Here is a 27,517-nt window from a genome sequence, read left to right on the forward strand (position 1 = left end):
GGGTCATTTGGTTTAATTGGTTAATAATTGTAAGCTCTTACCACCAAGATTATAACACTGTATGTTTGGTCCTATACTTTTTTATCCCAATACATCACCTGACTTGGACTGTGCCATGTACAAAGTGTTATTGTGGCCATTAATAGGGATAACTTAGATTAAATTTGGTCATTTCCCAAACATATTGACCAAAATAAATTTTTCCTACTTTTGGCCAATCGTTGGTATATATACTTATATACTTTGTATATACTTTGGTATATATATTTATATGAGTGTGAAAATGTATGTACAAGAGGCCTTTAAAGCTTTCTCTTAAAGCAAACTCCATCTACTGTTGAAACGGTTGTTTCCAAGCTCAGGAATGAACTTTAAACCTCAATTTCTTATGATTATTTGCCAAATCCTAAGTGTGGCATAATTCACATAAGTTAAGAGGGCAGATGGCGTACTCATCTAATCAGCAGGGTACAGGTGCAGAACAAATGCAGCGGATAAAGGAAAAAGAGAGGCAGTTAATACACTGAGGAATGCAAGCTGCAAAAAAATTAAATAATGCATCAGTTTTTGCCAGATGAAGACCTTGAATAAAAACATTGACTCATCAACATTTTTGGAGCTTGCAGTGTGTGGACTACCTTTTATTCCATGCCACATAGTTTCTATGTCTACTATAAGCACTCCTGTCAATTCTGATGGCATTAAACCTATAGATGGCTTCCAGACAGGATTTACTGTAGATGTTCCTCAAAAGTCATGACAACCATTAGCAGCATAGCATATTCTAATTGTCTACCACTGTTTTATGATACAGTTCTGCATAACATTTTTATATATTCTGAACATTTTCTGTTATTAAAATGGTCTGTTCAAAGGATTGTATAGCCATGGGGTAGGTGTTCATACTGAGTGCTCTCTAGTGATGGTTCAGTTTTAATGCGGCGCTTGAAGCACAAACAAGACACCCCAGGTTTTTTTTAAAGGCACTCCTCTCCCTCTGCTTATCAAGGATTTAGAACATAATGGCTTTGTGAAGTTTGCTTGTGCAGTAATGGCGGCTGTAACCTGAAGACAATTTGTCTGTGTAGGGGACATCGTCTTTATGATCATATTTTCAAAGACTGCTGCGTGTTATGCTCCGCCTCTTAAATCTTTCCGCCAATATGCTTTGTGTCGTAAAGAGATGTGCCTCCCCACTCCCATGTCGTAAAAAAATGGAGACTTTACTTTTATGTACTGAAAGGAGACAATTATTGGGTGAGAGTAGTAGAATGTGATGAAATAGCCATGGCAGATTACAGACACTCTGAGTATAAAGAAAGGAAATCCATATCTACAGCAGTATCATGTGGGAAAGTCAAAAGAAATCTTGTAAAATAAACTCACTCATAAATTTCACGCCCTGCCAGATATGTTGCTTGTTTATGTTGTACAGGATTCAGTAAAATATTACTACAAAAAGATGTCACATGTACGATTTGCTGTGGAAATAGCTTTGTTGACAGTCTTGTACCAGAAAAAAAACAGATATTGCAAATGATGGCTAACTGATTTGCTGATTTGCAGTCATTTAGTCCAATTTGGGAATTCTCAAGCATCATTTTCCATGAAACATCCCACTCATAAATTTGGTAAACAGCCCATTTATGCATCAAAAGCCGCTGGGAGGGGAGATAATACTAACGTAATATATTAAAATAAACCCACTACAGAGGCTGGAGAATGTAGTGATGGATGGTATGACAATTTATTTCATAATGAGCAACATGCTTGCAACAAATCCTCTATAGGATGTCTTTGAAAGCGGCCCGGAGAGGGATGGTGTTCTTTCAACCCTGCAACCACGTCATAGATTTCCTTCACATACAACAGATACGTTTATAATGCCCAACAGGTACTCCTTAGATATTCCCATCATCTTTATGATCTTTGGCAATCAAATCTACCCTCTGAATGGATTTTCTTAAAATGTATCTCGACTTTGTTTCCTCCTCCTGACTCTGACATGGGCTGGATGCCACTCTTTGCCACACTGCTTTTTTGCTCAAGCACAATAACAGTTGGATGTCATTTGGAGTCTCACTCTGGTACAATCCTGTAGTAGCATGCCCTCTGTGTAAGCACTTGTTAAGAAGACATTTCTCCAGTTTGGAAGAATTTCTAAAATGTAATGTGAAGTCCCTTATTTTCCACCAGTTTGAATGGATTTTCTATTGCATTAAAAGATTTTCTCGTGCATTAAAAGCTTTCTCATTACAGTTTTTTTATTTTTTTATTTCTACATTAACAAATGCCTTCAGCTTCAGAGAGTACACAAATAATGCAAGCGTGGGGTGATTTCAAAGACTACAGTATGCGATCACTATAATTGGTCAAAGTGTTCCATGAAAGTAGTTCAGAGTTGGAAACCACTAAATATGCTAATGGTTTTTTTTGTTCTGTCAAGCTTCAGTACTAATCGATTGATTAACGACGTATCAAAGGAGGCTCCCCACATGCACATTGTCTGATACTTAACAACCTTTAAATTATGCACCTGTATATGTAATTGTCTGCATGTGCACAAATGCATTTGCACATACAGCACACCATCACTCGCCCTCGCTACTGTGTTCATCTATCTGCCCAGCCACAAGAGAGTGTACTGTACGTATGTGACCAAGTGCGTGTGCATGCATTAGTGCATGAGTCGCTGAACATGTCCCGCCTCTGTCTGAGATCAATTAGACCTGTGCACCAGGCAGCAGTGGAAATTTTAATTATGCCTGCATATGTCGGACTAGTGGCACAGAGGCTGTCAGCTGGCTGAGACAGCCTCAGAGGCACGTACTGTATTTAAGGAGACTCTATTAGGCCATGATACAGCAGGCTCTGCAGCACCAGGGCAAGCGGAGAGGGGCTGGAGCTGCGGCCGTGACTCGGAGATGTTCGCAGTCAATCAGTGGGAACATCTCATTGGCGCGGGATGGGTTTAAGATCTCATCACTATTTTAGATTTCAAAAGTCAAACTGAAGTAACAATACACAGACTATTCTGACAGTTGCAAATCAAAATAAAAACAGCGACCAAACATTGGTATTGACTGTCCTCTGATCAGCATAATAGTCCTCATTAAGTGCTCATTAACACAGAGTCCCTATTTTACATTTGTAAATACCATAGATCGGGAATTTTGCAGCAAAGTCATGTATCAAACCTTCCATTTACTCCTAATTAGCGGTTGCGCAGCACTCCATTCTAATTGCCTTATTTGGTGTGTAGCAATAAAAAAAGAGAATTTAAATTTAAAGGCAAATTTGTTTGGGGTCATTAAAAACTGAAAAAAGCTTAAAGTGTGTGAAACAAACGTATTCCTCAGGTCATGTTGGTGTTTAGTGTTAAGTAATATGCGTGTGAAATGATGTTGCAGTGGGATACATGCTTTCCCTTTTGAGGCAGTGTTTGCAGTTCCACAGCTGCCCTATTTGGAAGGAGAATCTCCCCAGAGAAACGCAAAATTAGCAAAATAACGCTCGCCTTATTAACATGACCGGGTACAAGGTAGGCTGAGACGCTTCCAAAGATGTCTGACAAGCCTCGTTGTGCAAGATGTAAAAGCGTACACGTGAAGACAAGGGATGCATGAGTGGTTGCAAAGTTTTAATTCCACCAGTCTGTGGAGAATTGCAATGTTTGTGCCTTTTGCTTATGAGGGCCAAAGGGAATAAGGCTAACTTGGCTTCCCAGATATGCCACCTTGTTTTCTGTCACACACACTCACACTGTGACTGCACACACAGCCTGACTCCACAAAAGCAATCTAGGTCATCTTTCATCATCTGGTGCTCCTGCACAGGCAGAGGGATGAGCTCGGAGTTAAGTGGACACAAAGTGTGTGCACAAAGTCAGTGTGCAGAGAGTGAAAAAGTAGAATCCAACTAGTGGGTGCAACTAATGACAGTGCTTGGCAATGCCATTACATGAAATGATCTGCCAGTGTTTAACATGAGAAAAGAAACACTGGTGGCTCTGGGAGTGCTGTGGAGGATTTTTCCCTCACATTTGTGTTCGTTCTTTTTTTTTTTTTTTAAATTCATCGGCTGGCAAGATATAAAATCAGAATACTGTGAAATCAGTATAGATAGCTGACATTAATACATGTCATATCATTATATTGTATATATTCAAATCACATGCATGTGTCAAATTCCGGTAATTCATTTTGGAGGCTGAAGGGCTTTGCTGCATGGCCATCACATGAAATTACCTTTATAAGATCATTATTTTCCATCATTACATGATGTTACACTAGTGATTTTGATCATATTGGCTAAACCAAATTACCCAGAGACACTGTCTATAGTCATTTGTTAAGAAAAAGACAGGGATAATTGCAAAAACTGCATCTCTCTGTTCCATGTCTATCACTACATATAAAATGCATCACTCACAAAAGGCTCAGCCATCCAATAATAGACTAAGCCAATCTGTGCGTGACCCTCGTTACCATGGAACTAAATGATCTTGTACCGCATGTCATATTCGTTGCTTTGCACGTGGTTGCTGTTCATATAGAGAGAGATGGATGAACGCAATCTGTAACCTTGTCACAGTGAAAACACAGTTATCCAATAATGTGAAAGTAAATTAAACACTGAGGCACAATTTCACAGTGTAAATAAGTTTGCAGGAGTAAGAGAAACCAGCTGGCATCGGAGTGTTTCTGATGAAATCTCTATTTAAAGATCTACGGTCTGATACATTTAATTCCCTTCACCAGAGGTGGAGGACTGGAGAATTTATATAAGCTAGATGAGAGCAACACATTTTATATATTTTCTTTCTTTGCGTAAAGTCATAGTTTAGAGGACTGAATAAAAAGAACAGCAAAGAAATTGTCATTGTGTCAAAAAAATTGACACAACCTACGAAATACTTTCCAACACACAGGTCATTGTCCGGGGGGGGCTTTATTATAAAAGGCTTGCTCAACTTCGCTTTTGCTATGATATGGAAGAGACTGAATTTGAAGTAAATCATTTACCACAGTAACACGGGTGGGTTATATTTACATGCATGACAGCCATCAGTTATCAGTCAACTCTCTGTTTTACTGCACATATCCCTTTTTTATTTTAAATTGTCACTTCTATTCGTCTTTGTCAGAGCAGTTTGTCTGTATTTGTCATGCAGTGTTTTTTCGTGAGTTTCCAGACTGTTCCACTTGACATATTCCGTAAATCAGCAGATTTATTTTTGACTGCTACACCTGCAGTTTGGGCACAGGTGTCTTTGAGGCTCTGTTTAGTTTTCTCATGTATGAAAACTTTCCTATCAAACGTCTTTCTCAGATATGACTGATGTGGAAAATTTGTATTCAACCTAATCCGACCCACCTTTGCAGCCCTCCTTATAACCGTGGAAACTTCAGAATGAAAATCCTTTTCCCATGAGGTGTTTACATCATCTGGTCTACCCTGTCCCTGTTATAAACTGCAGTTTATAATACAACATTTTCACAGTTACAAAGAGTCTTTTCCACAGAAACAGAGACTTTGAAGCTCCAGTGTGTATAGCGCCTGTCTAAGAAAGCAGCACCATGGTCGTCACACTTGTAGTTCTCAGTTGAATCACGGCTATTGCAAGAATGCTGCCGTCTCCTGGGTGCGAACAGACGAAGGCCCAGGGAGTGTCTGGGGGGAAATTACATATTGGTTTTTCTGTGCTATGGTGCCTCATTGATTCAATATTCACAGACACATTGAGGCAGCCAACGAGCTATATCAAAGCCTGGACACAGTCTTGCCTTGCCCTCCCTCAGACACTGTGGCTCCAGCGTGTTTTTCTGGGTTTCCCTCAGAATAAACAGTCAGCTAACTTCAAAACTACACGCCATATAGGGAGCCAAGCAAATTAAACCTTTAATGTGTATGCTTTTTTATGTATTTATATTTGATTTCCTGATGAAATGTGTTTATGAGGTTATCTCCAGTGTATCTGCTATGATATAACTCTGTCAAAGTTATCACGTCTTTGATTACACTTGTTTGTTAATGAGCAGGATAGTAAAATTTCAGTTCAAGAATTGTGGTGGAACATTTTCTGTACAATGTCTGTTTTGATGAACTGTAGGGAAGGCAAATCAACTCAAATATTCTACTTTCCGACAAAACTACTTATACAAACTCACACAGTCTGTTCCCTAAAGAGAATCTTGATAGACTTTTATCTGCATCTGCGGTGGCTGAAAAGCCCCCCAAATCCACAAACAAACACTATTAAGATAAAAGCTTGCAAAACTTGGTAGTAGATTACAGAAACGCAAAGCACCATCAAATTACTAATTTAATGTTCTAATGACTTTCACGACAATAAACTAAACCTCCATGCTCTGTGACTCACTCCCTCTCCATCCTTTGATCACTTGCCACAATGCTGAAGCTTGTCATAGCCATTTTAACCTAATTTTAATCTAATCAATGAGTCATTGCCGGCGCACGTCTCTCAGCTCAGTCCACACCATGGCGCAATGTTAATAGCCCACAATAGCACGTCACTCTGCCATAGGATTACATGCAGGTTAAACATTTTAAAGACATGTTCTCTCATTAAAATGGCGAATTGAAAATCGTGCAGCCTTTTGCATCGTAAGTAGTCCTTGTTATTGTAATTTGTGACAATAGTAGCCTGGTGGACAAGACAATCCTTCTCCAAACATGTTCTTGCGGCAATGTTTTTCTGTCACAAACTAAAACAATGAAAAACAATATGTAGGTAAAAAGAAGCCTCTTTTTCCTCCCAGAAGAGAAAGCAAATGTCAGACAATAAATGAATGTGTGTATTCTTTACACTACAGTTGAATCTCACCAGTGTATTGGCCTGAGATTTACAGAAAACACTGTGAGAAAACATAAAGGAAGAGACAGATGAGAGATTAACAATATTTATCTACAATTCTGAAGGTTCATTCAGGTGTTCATTCAACGAAGGATTACATATCTCTTCTTCAGCACCTGTTTGTTTGACTGACTGTCTATAGCTCCCTGCTCCCACGGAGACAGTCTTCTCTTCTTGTTCATCACATGAGACCGCTGGAGCCGGGAAGGGGGCATGGGGGTGTGTTTACACTGGAATATAGTGTATACTTTGAAGCAGCATCAAACCGAGGCGTGTCAGACAAAAGCTGGGATTGTATTGAGCGGCAAAACACATTGGGGCAGCCTGTACGTGTCTGGTTAAATGAAATGACAAACAATTCGTCACATGGGAGCCAATGTCAGGTCAAACAGACTCACTTTTTTGGAGTGTTTCTCCAATAAATTCCAAAGCCTAAACCCCAGACTATGTTGTTTTCAAAAGAAGCAATAACACATTCTTCATCTTGTGAAAGTGAAGTGAAAAGTTGAATTTATAAGCAATAAAACGCACCATTGCTCAATTAAATCTACTCGGAGAGTTTTCTGATGGAGTCTTTCTTGGTCTGGTATGACCAGAGACTTAATGTTCGCTAAAGCTGAGTACTGAAAACACTCAGTCAGTTTGCTAGCTTTATGACTCTGTATTTGTGATGCTATTACACTACATTTTAGCACGCCAAAGATAAACATTTCAGTGGTTTCATCCAGCAGGCGATGTTTCACCTTCCTATAATATAACAGGAATAATACAGGCTGAAGTGTGTCTCTATGATCCTCTCCTCCTCTACATGTTACCTCATGTCACTTTGATCACGGAGGTGTCACTACTCTATAGAGTATATAGGCTACTATACAGTAATGAGTTGTGCTTTTATAGCATATAGGCTAGAGAATATTATAGATCCAGGAAACAACTCACAGAGGCGTGGGACTCAGAGAAAAAGGCACATTTATAAATCCATCTGCTTCTTCAGCACCACAAGACAGCACCATGGATTTCTCAGTACATAGCATGATTAACAAGGGGAGGCAGTTTGATCATTTTGCTAGCAAGGGGGATGGCATCCTCCCTCAGCCCCTCTCAAATTGCCCACTGTTTTTTTTTATTAGTTTATCAAGCTAACTTTTAAGAGTTACTCCTAGGTAGCAATATTATAGTAATAATGATGTTACTGAGTCACTTCACCAACTTCATTACTTTTTCTGTTTGTACGACTGTTAAACTATCTAGTAGGATTTATTGTTATTTTGTAATTGCCACTTGTGGTGAGTGAAGAAGTCACTGAATTGTCTCAGTACTGTCAGAAACACATATTAACCAAAACTAATTAGCTAACATTAGCGACCATAATCTACTGGTCATACAAAGCTGTATCAGCAAATCCACTAACCACACAGAATGTAGTAAGTGTTGTTTTTTGCTTGTGGATTCAACCTTTCATTTTTTAGGAATAACGATGTGCTATTTCTTCCTTTTGAAAGTTAAATAGATTCACTTTAATTCAGTGTTTTACAGTGCATACCTCCAACCATATGCTCCATAAACTGTTTGTCTTCACTCGAATTCAAGAATACCCTGTGGTGCAACAGCAGCAGTGCCTATGCATATCATGAACAGTACTGCTAATGTTCATGTTAATAAGCAAATCGTTTCAATTACTGGAGAAAATGGCTCATATATACTGAAATTATTACCACTTTTAGTGGCAAAAAAGACCGAACTGAAGATGAAATGGTAGCAGTTTAAGTAGTCATTCATCCTGGGGAGATAAGTAACCCTGCCAGATGGAAGACAATGCACGAAGATGTAATTAATCACGGTGTTCCCGCTGGGTCAAAGAAAGGAAAAAAAATGACTGGATTTGCAGTTTTACTACTCAGTGTTAAAAAAGGGTCGAGTAAGACACTGGACGTGAGGCTGTAACTCATTTAAACGGGGCTGTGAAGTGTTTGAATCTCCCTGCACATCGATTTCTCATCATTTTCCCTCAGATGTGCTTCGACCATTTGTTTCGTTGTTAAAGATTTTTTCTTTGTGACTCAAGTCTTTGTCCTCATTAGCAGGATTCGGACCTGAGCGCATTTACCACAACGTGGCTCCTTTCCCCACATCGCTGATGATGGAACAAGTGGGTGCCTGCGAATTTGAACTCCTTTCCTGCACTAAATGTGCTGGCACGGCAATGAGATCGGAGTGAGAGAGAGAGAGAGCTAGAGGACACGCTTAACAGCCCCCTCGAGCGAGTTTATGACCTTTTAGTGATAAGAGGCTTGTCTTAGTGCCCGGAAAATTTATGAGTGGAAAGAAAAAAAGTGCTTTCTAATGTTACCTGGTGTCCACCACATCTCTGCAATAAAGACACCATATGCACTGGAGGGAGAGAGTTTGTATGTTAATCAACACTGGTCTCATTTGACTTATTGCAACTACGATCAGCCTACCTTAAATGATAATTAAGCCAATGAGATAATTATAAGTGCTTGATGCTGAGAATATTCACACTTAAACTACGTTACTGGCATAAAATCAAGATGGAGCAACCGGCTCACTGGTTAACAGTTCCCACTGGGGTCAAGGTTTAAAAAGACTCATACAACAGAGTGAGGAATTACTTTAAATAACTCATCTTAATGATACAGACCTGTAAGGCTGTATGTCTCGTGACCTCTCAATTCATCTTCCATGTCTTATAGAATGAGACTATTAGTATGTCATTCAAGGCAAAAAATTACATCTCGTTCTCTCCAGTTAGCTCCTGATTACTTCCCATTTCCTTCCTTCAAATCATCTTCCCTGCACATCACCTTTTCCCTCATTAGTTATTCACACCGGCCCCTCATTCTCCTAGAAACGTCCCCTGAGGATCACGACCCTCAGTCCATTCTTCATAGAGCCATATTGACTCTTTTGATGGTCTCGCGCTGCTCTACAAAAATATTCCCCCCTTTTTATTCAAATGAGGGGGCCTGTGAAGAGGGCCAGTGTGCGGATCAATGCACAAATCTCCACAATCTCTCCCCAGCTGCACATGTGTCAAACACCATGTCGTGGGGGAGATTACATTGCACTCAGAAGCTCGGTGTCTTTCTTGTTTTCTGGCCAGCAAAGGCTGTGGGATGCAAGGTGAAAATCGATCATTACGTTCAGGTTGGTGGCAGGAACCTCAGTGCCACGCCTTTGGCTTACAAGTTGCTGGCATCCACAGGGATGAACCAGATGGTAGGTACCTGGGGCAGTCAGCTCTGAAAGCGAACAGGCATAGGATGCACTTTACGATGAGCAGCAAAATCTTTCAAGTGCAAAGACTTACCAAGTGCCTCACATTAATGCTGAATAAATGATGTTGTGTGCAATCGGTTGGCAATGCTTGCAATTATACTAATGATGACAATGCTCTGTGGATTGTCACATCATTTTAGTTTTAGTTTTTACAGTTTTGTGCAACTACATGATCATTTGCAGAGTTTTGTCATTGCAAACATGGTCACCAATGTTGGACTTTCAGGAGTGATTGTGCTGTACTGTTTTTTTTTTTTTGGTTTTGCCTTGAGCTGTTTGTCTGCAGCTTCACCCACAATCGTTCTTCTTTTGTACAGGATGAATAGAAACTCAATACATATTTTAAAGCTATTCTCCTTTTGCTTGACCAAATACATCCTTGACCAAAAACCTCTCTGTGCTGACACATCTTTCTTCAAAATAGAAGCACATCTCACCACAATGCCAGTGCTACACTCCGTCTCTAATGGCTTCCTCCCCTTTGATGACCATGATGTTTAATCAGAGTAAGAGCAGGGCCTAGCCGTGCGTCTGCTGGCATTCATTAATTTGGCCTCTCTTTTTCATTTGTTTGTTTTTTTTTTTTTTACTGCCCTAACAGCCGGTTGGCATTCATCGGCGGCCTGATTGAGTCCTGTTCAATACATAAGCAGCAACTGGGTTGGAGACAAATCACTACAGCCACAACTGTTCGATGCCTACTCTCACTGACCCAAACACACAGGTGGGGGTCGCTATCTTAGTCCCAAACAGCTTCATCAGAGAGGTTCTATTTTTTTCATTTTTTTTTAATTAAGAAATCATTTTTTTACACTGAGCTGGCATGTATGGGTTCATTTCTCTTCATCTCTAGAATCATCCATCTTGGCTGTCACAGTAGAGCCATCATAAGGCATTCACTTTGGATGGATTTAAACAGAGAAGCCAGACATACTTCACAGCACAAACCAAATCACAATTATGTCAAAAAGGTAAAAAAAAAAAAGAACATTAGGTTTGCTTTCCTACCTCCAATACGTTGTCCATTAATTTCAACGCTATTTCCTGGAAATTATGAGTGTATATTACTACATTGCATTCGTAATGTGATGAATGAGTGAAAGAAACACTACATTGAAGTACTTTTCTGTGGGGGTGGGCTATATGGCCCTAATCTAATATCGCCATATTTCAGGGTATTTCTATGATAAAGATACTCTTGATATGAAAAATACAGAAAAATGTTTTATTATCAATTTCAAGACCACACAGTTGCAACAAATGTTATAGTTTTATATAGTTTAATATAGTAAATATATCAGGGTTTTTTATAGGTCTCGGTGTGCTTGTTTAAAATCTGAAGACCATGCAGAATCGTGCTGCTCCGTGGTAATGGCGTGTGCACAGGGGTGCAAGGGCCCAGTCATCACTGCTTGAAGCGCTGTTATACTTTGTTATATCATTTGTAACCAAACCACTTCCACACTACTGAAGTTGCCTCCCTTTGTGGAACTATTCTACAGTTGAGTCTGTAGCAATGCAATTACTTTTGCTTTCAGCCATGCTTGCCATCGCTCTGCATAATGGTATGACATTATTAAGTCAACAAGATGGAATGCTGCCATTATCTGGATATGAATTTTTTTAATGATACAATATGGCTCACTCCTACGGCAGTGGACTTGCAGGGAGGTGGTTGGGGTGGATGGTAGGTGAACAAAGTGCAGGACTGTCACACCAATTATTTTGGAGTAAACAAATGAAAATAGATTAAATACATAAATAAATTAAATATAAAATGAAGTACAGAAAAATGAAATACGTTATCAGTGAACATTTTACTGATACATGCAGTATCACCATTTTTTTCTAACTTGCTATGTACGTAAATTAACAACATTCCTTCATTATGCTATTAGACAACATAATTCAGATGGCATCGTTTCCCTCAGAATTGTAATTGTATATTAACATAATTTCTAGGAAACAGGGCTGTTTATCTTACAAATGTACCAAAATTTTTTATTGTCATGTTTGGCACAATTCTAAAGCGGCTTGCCACAAGTGATGCCAAGGTGCTGTCCAAACTTCACTTGTTTACAAGCAGATACACCAGCAGATGTAACATAAATCATTGTGAAAAATTGCTTGTAGAGCTATAACCGATCCAGAAGGAGGGAGATCAGTCTTGTGTGAGCAGGCCGGCAAAGATTAGGTAAGATGACACAGAAATTAGTGAAGCCAAAATGACTACATTCTTTAATTCATTAACGGTAATATTCAGTACGGGGCAGTCTATGAAAAATGTGCCTCAGCATTGTCATTATAGTTGTGACAGCCATCAGAGAAGAAAGATGAATACACTGACTGCGTAACATTAACACACACAAATTGAACGAGGACATGAGGGAGCATCCGTTGTAGATGAGCAGCCACTTGGAGGTCATTTTGATTTCATACCAATAAGGTTAAAAACAACAGAAAACAAAACCTTTTGGATCGGTGCCAAAGGTTGAATGAATAGTTTGACGATTTTGGAAATGTGCTTATTTGCTTAGTTTTCAAGAGTTAGTTGAGAAGATGTGTACTTTTTTGATGTGCATTATAGAAGAAGTTGGAGATGCTTAGCTTAGCACTAAGATTGAAACAAGGGAGGCTATCCAACAGTAACAAAATCCTCATCGAAAGCTCATGTTGTTTCACGTTTATTTAATCTGTACAAACGTCAAAGTGTAAAAAAAATGTTCTTGGTTATATGCCAGGATATATTTTGGCCAGCAAGTAGTTGCATGGTTGTTTCCAATTGCTTTCAGTCTGCAGTATATGCTAAGCTAGGCTAATTACCTCCAGGTCTGTACTTAATAGGCATATTTGAGTGTGGTATAAATCTATAAATCTAAAGAATTTTCAGCAAGAAAATCTTACAAAAAAACCCCCCTGCAATTTGCAGGAATGGTTTTTTTTAACCATAATTTTATACTTGCCGTGAATTGTTTTTGAAGGTATTTTGAAGGACCGGTAAATGATGGGATGACTGCTACCATAATTGGCATTCTTGAGGTAGCGTGAGTCACACTGCAGTGTGTAAAACTGGAGAAATTTCCATTTAGATAAATCAAACATGTTCTGACGCGAGACCTCCAGACCCTTCACCTTGAATGTGTCTGTCAGAGCGCACATGCAGTTCGCAGTGCTACAGACAAATGTGAAATGTTTTTCATCATCATTTCAACTCTTTTTAGTTCCAAATATGTTTGCTCCTCCGGAGTCATTAATGAGGACTCTGCAGTAAATATTGCAAAGCTAAATGAGGATGGCTCCTCATCAGTGAATAAAGTGTTCAGGGCAAAAGGGAGGGGAGTTAGAAAGGAGTTCGAAAACATGTCAAGTCCAGAGGCTTTAAATCTCTACTTGCTGAAGAAAAACACTCTCCCTTCCCAGCTCGGTCATTAGCTCTAGCTGGTACTTCCCACCACGCTGGCCTCTCTAAATGGGCCAGTGCCCTGACCACAAGAGCGCTGCTCTGGGACCATGTCAAAGCCGTCACACTACATAGAGCCACGCCATCAGTTCCAAGGCTGAGTCACCGGAGCTAGTCCATTACGTGACTTGCCATTGCTGTGTGAAGATAGACCCAGTCACTCGTATCATTTAACGACGCCCCGTGGTATTTCGGCAAAGAGGAGAACAAGAGTTGTGAGTACTATACCGACGTCTTTGTAAAAAGACAAATCTCTCATGTCCCATTTTATTCCTCTGTTATACGTTGAAGCTTGATCTATGTCACATCACAGTTACAAGATCCAAAATTCTGAATGATAGAGAGAGGATATGAGAAACAAAAATGACCAAGTTCACTTTGTAACCTTTACATAATCCGTCCTAAAGCCTGCCTCTTTTTATCCAGCCAGCCTCAAGGCTGCAGCATTCACCATCTTTCCTATGATAGTGCAGTGGCCCAGCATTTTTATAATGAAATGCCTGTAAGGTGACAGATAAGGCCCCTCTCATACTTGTCAGTCAGCGGCTTTGCCCCGTGGAAACTTGAATCCAGAGTACATGACAGTTGAGTCAGGCTTTTTTTTTTTTTTTTTTTTTCTCCAATGGAAGACGAGAATGAGAGATTGAATCGTATGTTTCTCAAAGTGCTTGTGTCACCACAGTGAGATTACATATTGGCCCATTCACTAACCCTGACACCCACTCACCACAAGTGTCTGTTATCACTTCATGATGCATTTGACATTAGCATTCTGGCGTTCTTGCGCAGAGGACTGTAAAAGGAAATGAGGGGGGCTAACTTCAAAATTCTGACAGTTTTTCTTGGTATTTGGTTATATAAAATGTTATCTAACTGACTGTATGTGGATATGTAGCTAAAAAGATATGCACACTTATCTCTGCATTTGGCTAATCACAGTTAGTTTGTGTCTAATTTAGAGATTGACACACAACCATGAGGAAGTTAACAGAAAATAAATGGACATAATTAGACTGACAAACTGTTGCTAGTTTAGCTCATGATTTACTGTAGCACCTTGCTGATGAGCCTACCTGCAGAGCCTCTGCAGTTGTCCAGCTTCAGCGGTGTCCACCCACAGTGATCTTGCATCATGGCAAATTCCTTCCGAGTAAGAGAGGGGTCTCACTCCGATGTATTTGCAGGTCAGCAAAACCTCCACATTTATGATAAGCAAAACTCTGCACTGCAATCGACAGCAGCATCGCCCATTGTGTGAACCATTCCCCTCAGCCAGCCTGCATGCCAACAGCAATGCTTCATTTTGCACGACCCCGTGTTCTTTTTCTACCACAAGAACCATCACCAAGGTCAGGCTGCAGTACTAGTACACAGAGAAAATGTGTGTGTGTGTGTGTGTGTGTGTGTGTGTGTGTGTGTGTGTGTGTGTGTGTGTGTGTGTGTGTGGCAAGGAAATATGTGTGTTGGAGTTAAGGGTGCTGAGGCCATGGCCGTGGCTTGATTTCATGGATTCGATGCAAGCATGGCAAGGTCAACATGATCCTGTCCAGCTGGCACTGACCAAAAAAAATCAGAGGTGCTGATCTTTTTTTTTTTTTTTTCCCCATGTTGCACTGCTGATGTGGCTGCTAGCTGCTGGCTCAGTCTCACTGTTCCAGCAAGATCAGACAGAGGAGGAGGAGACTTTGTGTTGCCTGAAAGCACCCCAGTGCTCCCTAGTGGACATGCACACATGAATGAACACACACACGCATACAGACACACACACGATCACAGACATGGGAGCACGCTGAGGCACACACTGACATGAGCATATGCACAAAGGTCTCCTCTCACATTCCCATTCATGTCCACACTCGCGCATGCACAAATACAAACACAATTGAAATGCTGATGTCTGAAGACAAGAAAGATGGGAAATACGCCAGGCAATTCACACAAAAGAGAGAAACACACTTCAAACCTCAGTGTCAATGATCAGATTTTCGACTGAAATTGTAGACCATTAATGATAATTACGATCTTAGAACATACTTGTGTTGAATGGCGATATTTTACCTGCCAAAATTGGTTACATGATGAGGTTAGAGCAGGATGGACTTTTGCAGAAAGGCAGGATATATAAATGGATCTGAATGAAGGACAAGGTCCTTCATTTAACAAAAGCACCCCGGCAAGCTATTGTATGTACAACACAAATGGGGAGGGAAAGTGGATTAAAACAACTCTGTTGGAGATGCTTGAATGGCCAAGAGAAATGACTGAGCCACAGGCTTCAGTATTGAAGGTAAACAGAGAGGTGTGGAGGATGATAAAAGCAGTTGAAAGGAAAAATAACACTATACCCAAAACCCAATGTGGATGATTAAAAGTTCAAAGTTAGTCTTTGTAGTTCTAAATTCACCATTTATGCTTCCACAGACAAGGTTTCCTTGCTGAGCCATGGTGGAGAGATCAATCCTGTTTGTAGTTGTATAGCTGGCACACAATGCCAGCAACAAACCTATGCACGGCTACCAGGATGAAGATGCTGACTTGATTCACGCAGACTGATGAAGCCTCATATTAGCTTCGACTGAATTTAATGTATTTCTTTTTCACAGAATGAGGACCATTCATTTTTTTCCTCTCATTTCTTCTAGTGGAGTCTTGCTCACTCACAACCAGTATGGAGAGGAGGAATGATCATAGTGTCCAATAACTGTCTCAACAGAAACATTTGTCCTTAAAAGTTGCTAAGTTATCCATCAGTTTAGTACCAAACCAAGTTCCTAATCTCCATAAAGTCAGAGGACTTGTGAGAGACAGATTTCAAAAAGAATGTTTAAAATTGATGCAGCTGAGTCTCCGAATGTCCTGAATTTTAGGCCCTGAAGCTAAAAAGATACTGAAATCTACATTTCCCATAATGCAGCTTGACATCATCCTGCTGGAGCTTCCCTGTCAGATAGACGCCCACATCTTGCAAGCTCTACACGCCACTTTGTGACACAGACCTCCTGCTACAACTAGTTTCCATGATTAAGACAATTACCCTGATGACACCGACTTTTATTTTATTTCCCAAGCGCAGCTCATTGAAAGCCACAGAGAACATTTTACAGCTGTTTTACAAGTTAGTAATGATCATGTAAAATCAGTGGAGTGCCACTTTATGATCGTTTTTGTTTTGAGGCTTTACCAATTACTAATAATAATAATAATAAAAACAAAAACCTAATTTTGCCCCAATAGATATGGCTGGATGGCGACAGTTGCTTAACAAAGCCAAACTGAAACTATTTGTAACCCTGCAAGCAAAGCCAAGACTGAGTGGAAGTTGCGACTTCATCAAACTTTTCCTCAGTGCACGCCTCTCTGCTCCAGCTGAGAAGATAAGCCGTCTGGAGGCATTGGTGAGTTCAAAACAGCGGCAGCACCGCTCGGTGTTCACTTCCAGTGATCTCAGCAGCTGAGCAAGTTGCACTCCCATCCCTTGAGCGGGTCAAGACCACTGAGCATGCTGACGCTCGTGCTCCGATAAGCCGCACTGCTGCTCTGCCTCTTCATCTCTGTCTGTGCACCTCCCCCTTCCCTGCACACACATAAACACGCACACGCCACAGGAATGGCAGGGGTGTGTTACAGGGCAGAATTGACATGCCAGCCTGCCTTTGGAGAGGTGATTGGCGGGGTGGAGGTTTCAAGGGATAAGTGGGTTCAGTGAGAAACTGCTCTTACTCGCCCTTTCTTGGCGAATCATATCCCATTAAGTGGGTTTTGTCCTGTGATGAGGATGCTGCTGGCGCTCCTCAACAATCCCATTACAGATCATAAAGGGAGCTGGGGATGTGGCCTGAGAGCACTCAGGCTGCTCCTCAAAAGCAGCCAGGCTTTATGTGTATGGCGACTGTGCCACATCTGTTAATGGCTTTTTAACTCCAGGTGAATTCGGGGAGCTTTTCTTCAGACTCCATGTGTTTCTGTCTTATGCTTCATGCTCAGTGGTTATCGTCACAGGAACTGGTTTGATTTAGCTCAAATGTGAGTTTGGCTTAAGATGTGTGAAAACCAAGACCAGACTGACAACAGAGAAAAGCTTTAGTTGTAGTGCCTCACTGGACTGGAAAGACAATGGCTGCCTCACACTGTCCTTAAAATGCTTCCTTCTCTCCTTCTTTGCACATTCTCCTTTCCTTTGATTCTTGTGCTGCTAACTTGCCTTGAATTAAGTCTGTCCTTTCTGAATGTGTATTTTTAATGCCATGCTCATTAAAGCTGCTCCAATCAATATTTTTATTTCATACTCCATTAAAATGTGAAAGGGGTCACTCGCAGTAATGAACCTAGAAGGAATTACCTCCCAACTTCTTTTCAGCCTTTCTTGTCTAATTTCAGATCGTTGTTTTGGTTTTCTGACCCGCAAAACTTCTCTTATTAACCTCATTTCAAGGTGTAGCAGGTAACTGTTTAGAGCAAAAAGTTCACATAAACCCACTTTACACTACCTGCCCAGCATCACACAGGAGACAGATGACTAGGTTTGGAGCACAGTGGAGCATCTAGCTGCTGAAGAGACAGACATTTCCCTCAGGAGTGTGTGGAGACCAAAACAAAAGGAAAAAAATCAATCAATGCAGCTTTAAGGTCTGAAAGAACACTGCTCCAAACTAGTTCTTTAACGTTCAATACTTAAACTCAATACTTCCACTGCAAAGCAAAATTAAGAATTCTATACCTCTACGAAGTCACAGGTCATAGTTTTACAACCTACATATGCCCATAGCTTCATTCCTCTTTACTGAGTTCAAACATACGCTATGCCAAATGGTATACTAGTTCAGCTGTAAGGTGAAATATTGTTACAAGTCTGTTTACCTCTGTCCCCTGCTGTCATTCACTCTCCTCCCTTCTTAGTTAAGTTACTGCCAAGTGAGGGATGGGACACAAGCAGTAGACCAGCAATATATGCCTATTCATGAAACCAATGACAGATTATGATCAAGATATTTACTTCATACATTCATGTCTTTCTTTGATAAAATATATAAAAAAGACATAAGGTCAAAAGATGACGGCAGCTGATCCATAATTGTCTTTTCTTTGTGTACTATATCAGATATTGCATATCTCCTTGTTGTTTCCTGTGTGAAGAATACACAGCTATACAGGCAGTGAATATCATATGTGTTTTCTCTAAACATGGTAATTAGTTTGGTTATTTTTAAGCCCTTTGAAATGCAACTGAGAAGTAAATCAATACTGAGCTTTGAGAAAACAAAGTGGAATGATTAGAGGTTTTACAATACTAAATACATATGCGGGCAGACATGATATACTATACACCTCCAGTTTAGTGCAATCCAATACAACGGCCCTTTCACACTTACAATTGGTTGATTTTTATTTACCATGCCACGGAGGATTTGATACAGCTTTTTAAGCTGTGATTTGTAGTGTGCACAGTATAAGTGTATCAAAGTGTGCTCCCTTTAAATACATTCACAGGGGTAAAAAGTTCACCTAGTCTGCTTACAAAAGGTAGAAAAGAGCTTAATTGGGTCTGTGTGGCATCATGGCATTTAAATTGGCAAACACATACAAAAATAGATATCCAAATAGTGTACTGTGCGGAACTTCCACAAAAGTATGACCGCTCATTTGTGCACATCATTTGTTTCTCTCATTATGGAAGTGGAGCATCTCCGGGTGTGAGCTTTGCATTCAGCTCCTGTACAGTATGCATTCCTCTCCACACCTAGCTCTCAGCTAAACTCCAGCACCAAGGCCTCTTATAAGCATCACCATTAATCAAACAGGCAGCTTGCGGGTTTTTGAAAGAACAAGCAAGTGGCATAAATAACTAAAACATCAGGGGAAAGAAGGGGAAAAAAGACAGTGCTGAATAAGAAGTGAAAAGGGAAATCATAGCCAAAGTCACCTTGAGTCCAGCTAATTTACAAAACAGTGACACAGGCATTAACTACAACAGGGTGATTAATATCGTAAAAAAGCATTAGCTACTGTTTATACGTAGTCAAGGTGTGTCCATACCAAGCTTGGCAAGCTTCATGTTTTCATATTTTATTTTAAGTGTGGCCGGCTACAGAATGTTAACAGCTTGCCTTTTTGGGCAACAGTTGCGCTCCCCGAGCTCTTGAGATGGAGCCAACTAATGGGAGGGCTGGTGCACGGGCTGTACATTTCACCAGCTCAGGCAGACAAATAAATGACTTCTTTACTTCCTTTAAAGTCAAGAAGGATCAGCCGTCTCATTAAGCTGACAGCAACCTTGTTGAATGTGACTGTCATGATTGAATTTGAACAGCTTTCGGGGGCATTTCATGAAAAAGCATTCATTCTTAACCATCCACACCGGACGTGGCGACACAGAACTGATGAGCTCGTAACTTGGGAAAGTGCTGTTTGCAACACATCGTGAGGGCCTACATGTGAATACTGCATGGGAATGTGTATGTGGCGATAATGATATCATTCCACTGTACTCAGTTTGTAGTCAAGCAGCACTGAAAAGGAAAAAAAACTTCAAGGCGTGTATATTTCAGGTGTTGTGAAAGTCTCATCATTCACATTTATAAAAGAGGAACCAATGAGTCTTGTTTCTCCTGATGAAAAATCTGAGACACTCTCACCACTACTACACAACTACAGAGTACTTATCAGGGAGTGACAAAGACTGAAGAGCTGCGGCGGAGCAGTTTCTTCTTTTCAGTTTGAATTCCTCGCTCTGTCTTATCTCAACCTTATGTCTTCAGAAATCAAGCCTAGTTAGCAGCTAACACTCAGACACAAGCACTTGATCATGCTCAGTGTAGTATTGATCAGCTGGGCAGGGCCCCACAGGTCCGCCAGGGTGTCACGACATGCCGTTGACTCCTTGAGTGAATTGATCATAGAAATGCATAAATAATAAAGTGGCATGTCATTCTGACTTCCAATTGATTTACCCATCAGCAGCTGATTGATACAAGCTTTAAATGTCAGGAGTCTCATTGATTGCCTCAAGCCCATGCACTTGTAATGTCAGGTCACTTTTCCTGTGGCTCCGCAGCCTTCCACCTGGATGGACTAAATTAAAGGTCAGCAGGTACACTGTGTCAGTGAGCTGCATTTAGGCCGTGTTCCCACCAAAGTGTTTACACACACTCTGCGATGTTTACTCCTCTGGCTTCTGAGAGCGATACCACTCCAGCTTCTCCACACAAAATCCCTGAACTCTCCCCTCTTTGTCCAAGAAGAGAGAAAATCTGGATCTACATATGACAACTCTGACATGCAAAGCTTTATGGGTACATGGTCTAGCGTGCCAAAATGCAAGGGAATCAAACCATGAGCTGGACTGACTTTCAAAAAGCACTTCAACAAACCATCATGTAGTATTTTTCACTTATTTTTGATTGCTTTGATAAAAATAGCAATTTAAAGACGTGACCTTGGGCTCTGAGAGCTTTGGATGACGTTTAACAAATTTTTTTCCCCAAACTATCATTCAGTAATTCAATAAATTCATTATTATAATTCATTATGACAAATTAATAATGATAAATTAATTGATAATTTAATCAATTAATTCATCAAATTAATTTACAAATTACTCAAGAATTACAATAAAGACTAGGGGAGGGGAATCAGGTGGAATAATCCTAAAATCTGTTCCGATTAGTGCTGCAGCTGTTTGTAATTCATAATTTCATGATTGATTTCATCATCAAATCATAAGACATAAACACATACACTATCTTATTACGTCCCAGGTTCAATGTGCACTGTTTTGAGTTTCTTTTTCATCTGGAGCATCAGAAACTATTCTTGGATGCTTCTTAGGTTTTTCTACCATAGGTGCTGACATTTTTCCACCTGTAATATTAGTTGTGTTGAGCAATTTCAAATGTTCTTGTTTGACTTGTTCATTGAACGCAGCTGAAAGTTTGTAAATTTTTCAAAATAACCTAATTTGCAAATGGGGGATGAATAATTTTAAGTGCAACTGTGTATATACATACTTTATTCTTATGAAATTGCTGGTTGAGATAAAATGCATCACTATGGTGTGCCAATGTGCGTCGCCAAGAACAGATTTAAAAACTGTTATACAGCAAAATACTGAGAGATTCACCTGGCAGTAATCAGCATTGTGTTAACTCATTTTGTCGGAGCTTTAACAGGATGGATGTTCATTTATATGTCAGTCCCGCACTCCAGTTTTAAGTTGTGTGAAAGGCAGATCAGGACAAGTCACCAGTGTGTTGCAGGTCCAACACTCGAACATATTCACACTATGGACCAGTTCACCTGACCTGCATGTTGATGTGATGTGACAGTTCAGTATCCATGAGACATCATACCACCTTTCCCAGTAGCATTTTTTGAAAATGTATCAAAACAGTTTTTGACTTATCTATTAACTACAATTACCTGAATAACTGTATGTATGATCAAGTGTGACTGTTGTTGGGTCCTTTCTTTTGCTTTTTTACATTTTTTTCATTATTACAGCAGCATTTTTTTATGAAATCCAGTCAATCATGTTTAGCTAAAGTTAATCAAAATAAACCAAAGTCATTCAAATAATACTAATAATTCAAAAACAATAACCTGTGAGTCCATCGGTTAAAATTTTTGGGTTTTGGTTACAAATTCCTATAATTATGCAGTGTGACCTTTAAAGAGGTAAACACGATAGCAACAAAATAAACCTTTGCTATGATTTGGCTCAAAAAACAAGGCAAACCCCACTCTCACAACCTCACTAAAACTACTGTAACTTCTCTTGAGGCTAGTATGCCAGCTACTTTGTTTGGAGAAAAGGGAAAAGCGTTCGGGACGTGGAAAATTAAAAGCGTATTCATCTTTCAAGGAGAAACCTCTTCCAAAAGGGCCACAAGCAACGCAGGGTAAACAAAGTGCCAAGCGTGTAATTTAACTTTATACATGTACTGTTGACTTTCCTCATGATTCGTAAGAAATTTAGATATTTGCCTGACGGCTAAAACATCCGTATGCTGGATTCCATTTTAAGCCTCTCAAAGGAAATGGCAGACAAGGGATGCTCAATAGAAAATCATGAGTGCGTGTGTTCGCATTTGGGGCAGAGCTGAGGGGCAAACATGGAGAAGACAAGCCCCAAAAACACACAGTTGCTCCTCTTAGTCATGATGGTAGCAGTGTTTTACCTCAGGGTTTCAATCACATCCTTTTGGGCGTCTTTATGAAGACACTCTTTGCTAATGGTGCGCCGAGAAACATGAACATCTTAAAGAGCTTGGCGGCAAGTATGTCCAGGTTAATGAAGCAGGGGTCCCCGCTTCCTCTGGCTTCCAATGCTGAGATCATTTAATGATTCTCTTGCAACCTATTTATGGCACCGCTTGGTGAACATAACAGAGGTTAATAAAGTAGAGGTCAACTCTTTATCACACCTGCCAGGCACTGTTTTCCCCCTTTCCTACACTATAACTCATCGAAGCATTTCTCATTAATGATCTCCCCCATAGGGCAAGTAAGTATAAATGTAGTGTGCAGAGTTTAATGCCTTGATTCCCGTAGGCACGTTTGCCCGATCGTCAAATTATTCTGGGTGCCATGGTTGGTATTTATTTCATGCTAATAGCCAGCATCTTACCAGAGGCTGGAAAAACAAGTGTCGCACGCACATTACACAGAAAAATACCAAACACCAGCCAGTCAGGGAGTAAAGAGGCTGATAGAACGAGACAATACACATTGGAGCTGTGAGTTGAGTCATTCTGTATGGAGGACGAAGTGCATGATACTGACAGAATAATACACACTGTATTATAAGAGGAAAAATAATGGAAATAGTGTGTGTGTGTTTGTGTGTGTGTGTGTGTGTGTCTTCAAAGGACAGTTTTTAAGGTTAAACCTTGATTTTAATGTTAAACTTGCAATGGGGTTTAGGTTGGAGTTACGGTCGGGCAATTCAGTTATGGCGGTTAAGGTTAGAGTAAGGGGCAAGGGAATGCATTATGTCAATGAGGGTTCTATCAAATATAGAAATACAAGGATGTTTACGTGTGTGTAAAACCTTGGGGAAACACATAATGTAATCGCCTCTTATGATAATAACTGCGACACTGCAAGGACGTCATTTGTAGGAAGCGGTGGGCGTGCAGTGTGACGCGGTGTGTGGTACCAAAGCATCAATTTCTGCTTCTGTCGCTCATTCTGAACATAAAAAAAGAGGCAGAGGATACATCCGAGTCTCCAACTCTAAGATATTTATTCATATTGGCAATTTAAAAGAAGAATGTTCCATTTCCATAATCTGTACTTGATTATCCTTAACAGTCACAAGGGGCTGGAGCTAAGGTTTGGGGATATAGCTGAAATATCCAATAATTCAATTCAAATTAAATGTATGTAATATCACATAACACTGACCATATATTAGCTATGGCTAATTGGTGTTACATGATTGAAGTTCTGCTCACGCAATAACTGAGCCATCTCCATGACAGCAGAACAAACTCCTTCCGCTGATAAGGATGATTAAAAGCTCTGGGAAAAGCCAATAAATGTGCCTTGAGGTAAGATTACTTTGTCAAATTATTTTTTCCCTTATTCAATCCTAATTTTCTTCCACTTTGGGAAAGGTGTCCCATGATGTGACAAGCCATTTCTCACAATATAAGCTCTAATAAATAATTACATAAAAACGTGTGTGCCCGTTTTTGTGAGGGTGATCGTTACTTATTTTAGCGTCAGATAGTTAGGTTTTAATCTGGATTAGAAGTTGGTCTACATTTAAATTTTTAAACCACAGTAAATAAAGATCACAGTGCAGCCTCGGCACAAGATGTTTCTACACCTTTTTAAAAACAGCTTGTTAATATGATTTCTGATTTTGAAGACTTTCCCTACTGGATAGATAATCTATAAAAGACATCTACAAAGATGATACCTACACACATAGAACAAATGTGGCAGATAAAAATAGACCGGAATATGCAGAAAGCATTGTTTCTCCATGGGATTTTTCTGTGGTGTGATAGAAATAATGTTGTTATTTTACCCATCCACAATGTTGTTTGACAAAAATCACTGTTTTTTGCGGTTTCAGGGCAAATAACAGATTTGAAATTAATGGAAGACGCTACACAGTATTTCCTTGCTGAGGCTTCCTCCAGGAAGTCTCTCCCTGCTCCTCTGAGCAGCAGTCCTCCTTAGTGATTAAAGACTTGATCAATTTCTGGGTTATGCGAGCATGAAGAATGGAGGTGATATAAAATAAGAGAAATGATCATGAATGTAATAAACAATGGATGGCAGCCGCTTCATTCCAATGAGAGATGCTCACTTTGCACTTTCTTGCCTGCTTCAATTATTAATGCACACATATCAGTGTGCATAAATGAATGAAGCTAAAATAATATCATGTTATCTTCATGTTGCTTGTAAAATGTGTTGGATGGAATGTTTTAAAGGTTGATCATTCAAAGGGCTGATTTGGAAATGGTCTTCAGTTTTTTACAGCCATTTCTTTTGTGAGGTAGGTTTGTGGCAAAAAGTCTCTCCGAGCCCCCCCTGTGACCTCTTCATCAAAATGTCTGCACAACACCGAGCTGTCTGTGGATGCACGGTAGCATGTCGGCGCTGCAGCACAGAATATCATTCCCCACTTAACCAATGAGCAGTGAGTTTGCAGTGGACTACAGATGCCAAAAAATCCTTAATTTGGTTGTAGCACACAGAAGCATCCAATTTCAGCAAACCAAGATCGCTACAAATCACTGTTGTTGTTTGGTTATTCATCCGGGACACAATATTTTCATGCAGCATGTGTGCACCTCCAGTGGTTTTAACGAGAACGTAAAATATCCACTTAAGGCTCCTACTGAAAAACAACATCCCTCGCTGGCTTGCCACCTGCAAACACTACCAGCTGTGTTAGTGGGAATGCTCGCTGAGTGCTGCAGTGGCCATATTATGTCCTTGTCGAATAATAAAAGAAGAACTGGGAACCAGACAGCAGTGCTGGGAGTTTATTTTCTTTTCAGTTTGGGCAGAAAAAAAAAACAAACAGCTTGGCTATGTTTAGGGAAAGATTTTGCTGAAACGGCCGATGATGTAACAGTTGCAGATCCACACGATGTGCACTTGAGATTTTGGAGCCGTGCATGTTTCAGTGTGGAGAGAGTATGCATGCTGAGCACAAACGGTGTTCGCAGTGACACACATTCACAGCTGGACGCTACTCAGTGCGACCAGTCTCATCTGTTGGGTGCTGACGAGCTCTGCTTACACAGTTCAAGGGTTCAGTGCCTTGCTAAAGTGCGATGGCTGTGATGAGTACGGGGAGCTAACAAAATGCTCCTGTAAAAACCGTGACACGGTCCCCTGCTGTCTTCCCACCTGTGCACACTACCAGCTGTGCTGTTGGAATGGCTGGGAGCTGCAGGGGTGGTCCACTCCCACAGATGTTTCTATTCAGCATAGACCATGTTTGTGTGTGTGTGCATCTTTGCATTAACATCCAAGGTTGAAACGCACTGATGCATTTAATCTTTACTTATCATCACAACATATGTCACGAAAAGGAGAGGAGGAATGCAACCAAAGCCTCGATGTAGTCACCAACACAAAATGGAATAACTTACTACATTAGCCAGTATGCAGTTGTGGTGTGTGGTGTGTGTGTGTGTCTGTGTGTTTCCATGTTTCTATGTGCACTCATGCCTGCAGGGGGTTTCTTCCTCACTCTATCAGCTTCCAGAGGCAGCCTCTGCTTTGCTTTTGTCTGATAGGTTCAGTTGCATTTTTCTGGGCCAGCCTCCCTCATCAAAGTGATTAAGCAATTACACTGATTGTGCCGATGCTCAGAAGAAGGAGGGAAGGACCCTCGAGTATTGAGTGCTAAAGCTTTCTTGGAGATAACGGCTTAATTTGTGCCTAATCAAAATAAAGCCCGTTCTCTTAAATCTCCAACCTTCCTTCAGCAATGCGTAGCTCGGGGGAATTGAGAAGGTATCGGTTAGAGGAGAAGCCAATGGGGCCGACTGAGCCCTGCTGGGGCCTTTTCCAGCTCTAAAACATATAGACATATAGGTACATACATGCGTGTTATTATCACGTGATGAGGCCTCTCTTTCCCTCCAAATGAAATAACTACCAACATCTCAGAGCTGAGATGGATAGATGCCTCCAAAGATGCTGCATATTGGCAACCCAGCATGGATCCCAACTGGAAACAATCAAAGAGTGTGAGAATTAAATCAACATGCAGCGTGCAGTTCGACTCTCAGCGCTGCTGTGGGCATCAATAATGAAAGAGGAATCTAGAGAGTCCGCTGGATCACAGCAACAGACCCAAACGCATTCCCCTGAAGTGTTCATTTCTTCAGTCACGCACACTCACGCACCTTGGTCACCATTTCCTCATCAGGCCACCGCAAACAGTCTTTTCCTACGCGCTGACATTTCTTTACCCTCTCATTTCACCATGAAAGCCAGTCAGATCACACGCAGCGCGCATCTTTAGACACACTGGATTCAACATCAAAAATTAATCACAGCAGAACTCAAATCACAACCGTGACGGAGCAACATGAATTAGGCCTGCTGAGGCGCGCGCGCGTGTGTGTGTGTGTGCATGTGGGGGTGTGAGGGAACAACATGGGGAGTATCGAGAGAGAAACAGAGGGAGGGAGAGAAAGAGAGGAACTAACCCCGGGAGGATATCTGAAGGAAGAGGCGGGGGTCTGCAGCGCGTATGGCCGCGGTGTAGCGATCCTCTATCCCGGGAACCTGCGCCTTTTTCTCGGGCATAAGCCGGACCCTCAGCCGGCCCCCATCTGCGCCGAGCCACCACTCCAGAATAGTTGTCAGGTCCATTTCCAGGGTGAGCACCGGGGCCTCTTCGT

At 40.7% G+C, this 27,517-nt stretch overlaps 1 protein-coding gene across 1 annotated transcript in view; it reads right to left on the reverse strand.

The window, feature by feature from the left end:
* The window catches only part of alk (ALK receptor tyrosine kinase), a 304,575-nt gene that overhangs the window by 276,496 nt on the left and 562 nt on the right, over window positions 1–27,517 (reverse strand). Inside the window, exon 1 of the mRNA XM_070842064.1 lies at window positions 27,323–27,517. This exon is cut by the window's right edge and continues 562 nt beyond it. Coding sequence (XP_070698165.1) covers window positions 27,323–27,517 — 195 coding nt within the window. The remainder of the gene's footprint in view (window positions 1–27,322) is intronic.

Source organism: Pempheris klunzingeri, chromosome 13, assembly GCF_042242105.1.
Source record: "Pempheris klunzingeri isolate RE-2024b chromosome 13, fPemKlu1.hap1, whole genome shotgun sequence".
In the NCBI taxonomy this organism is placed as follows: domain Eukaryota; kingdom Metazoa; phylum Chordata; class Actinopteri; order Acropomatiformes; family Pempheridae; genus Pempheris; species Pempheris klunzingeri.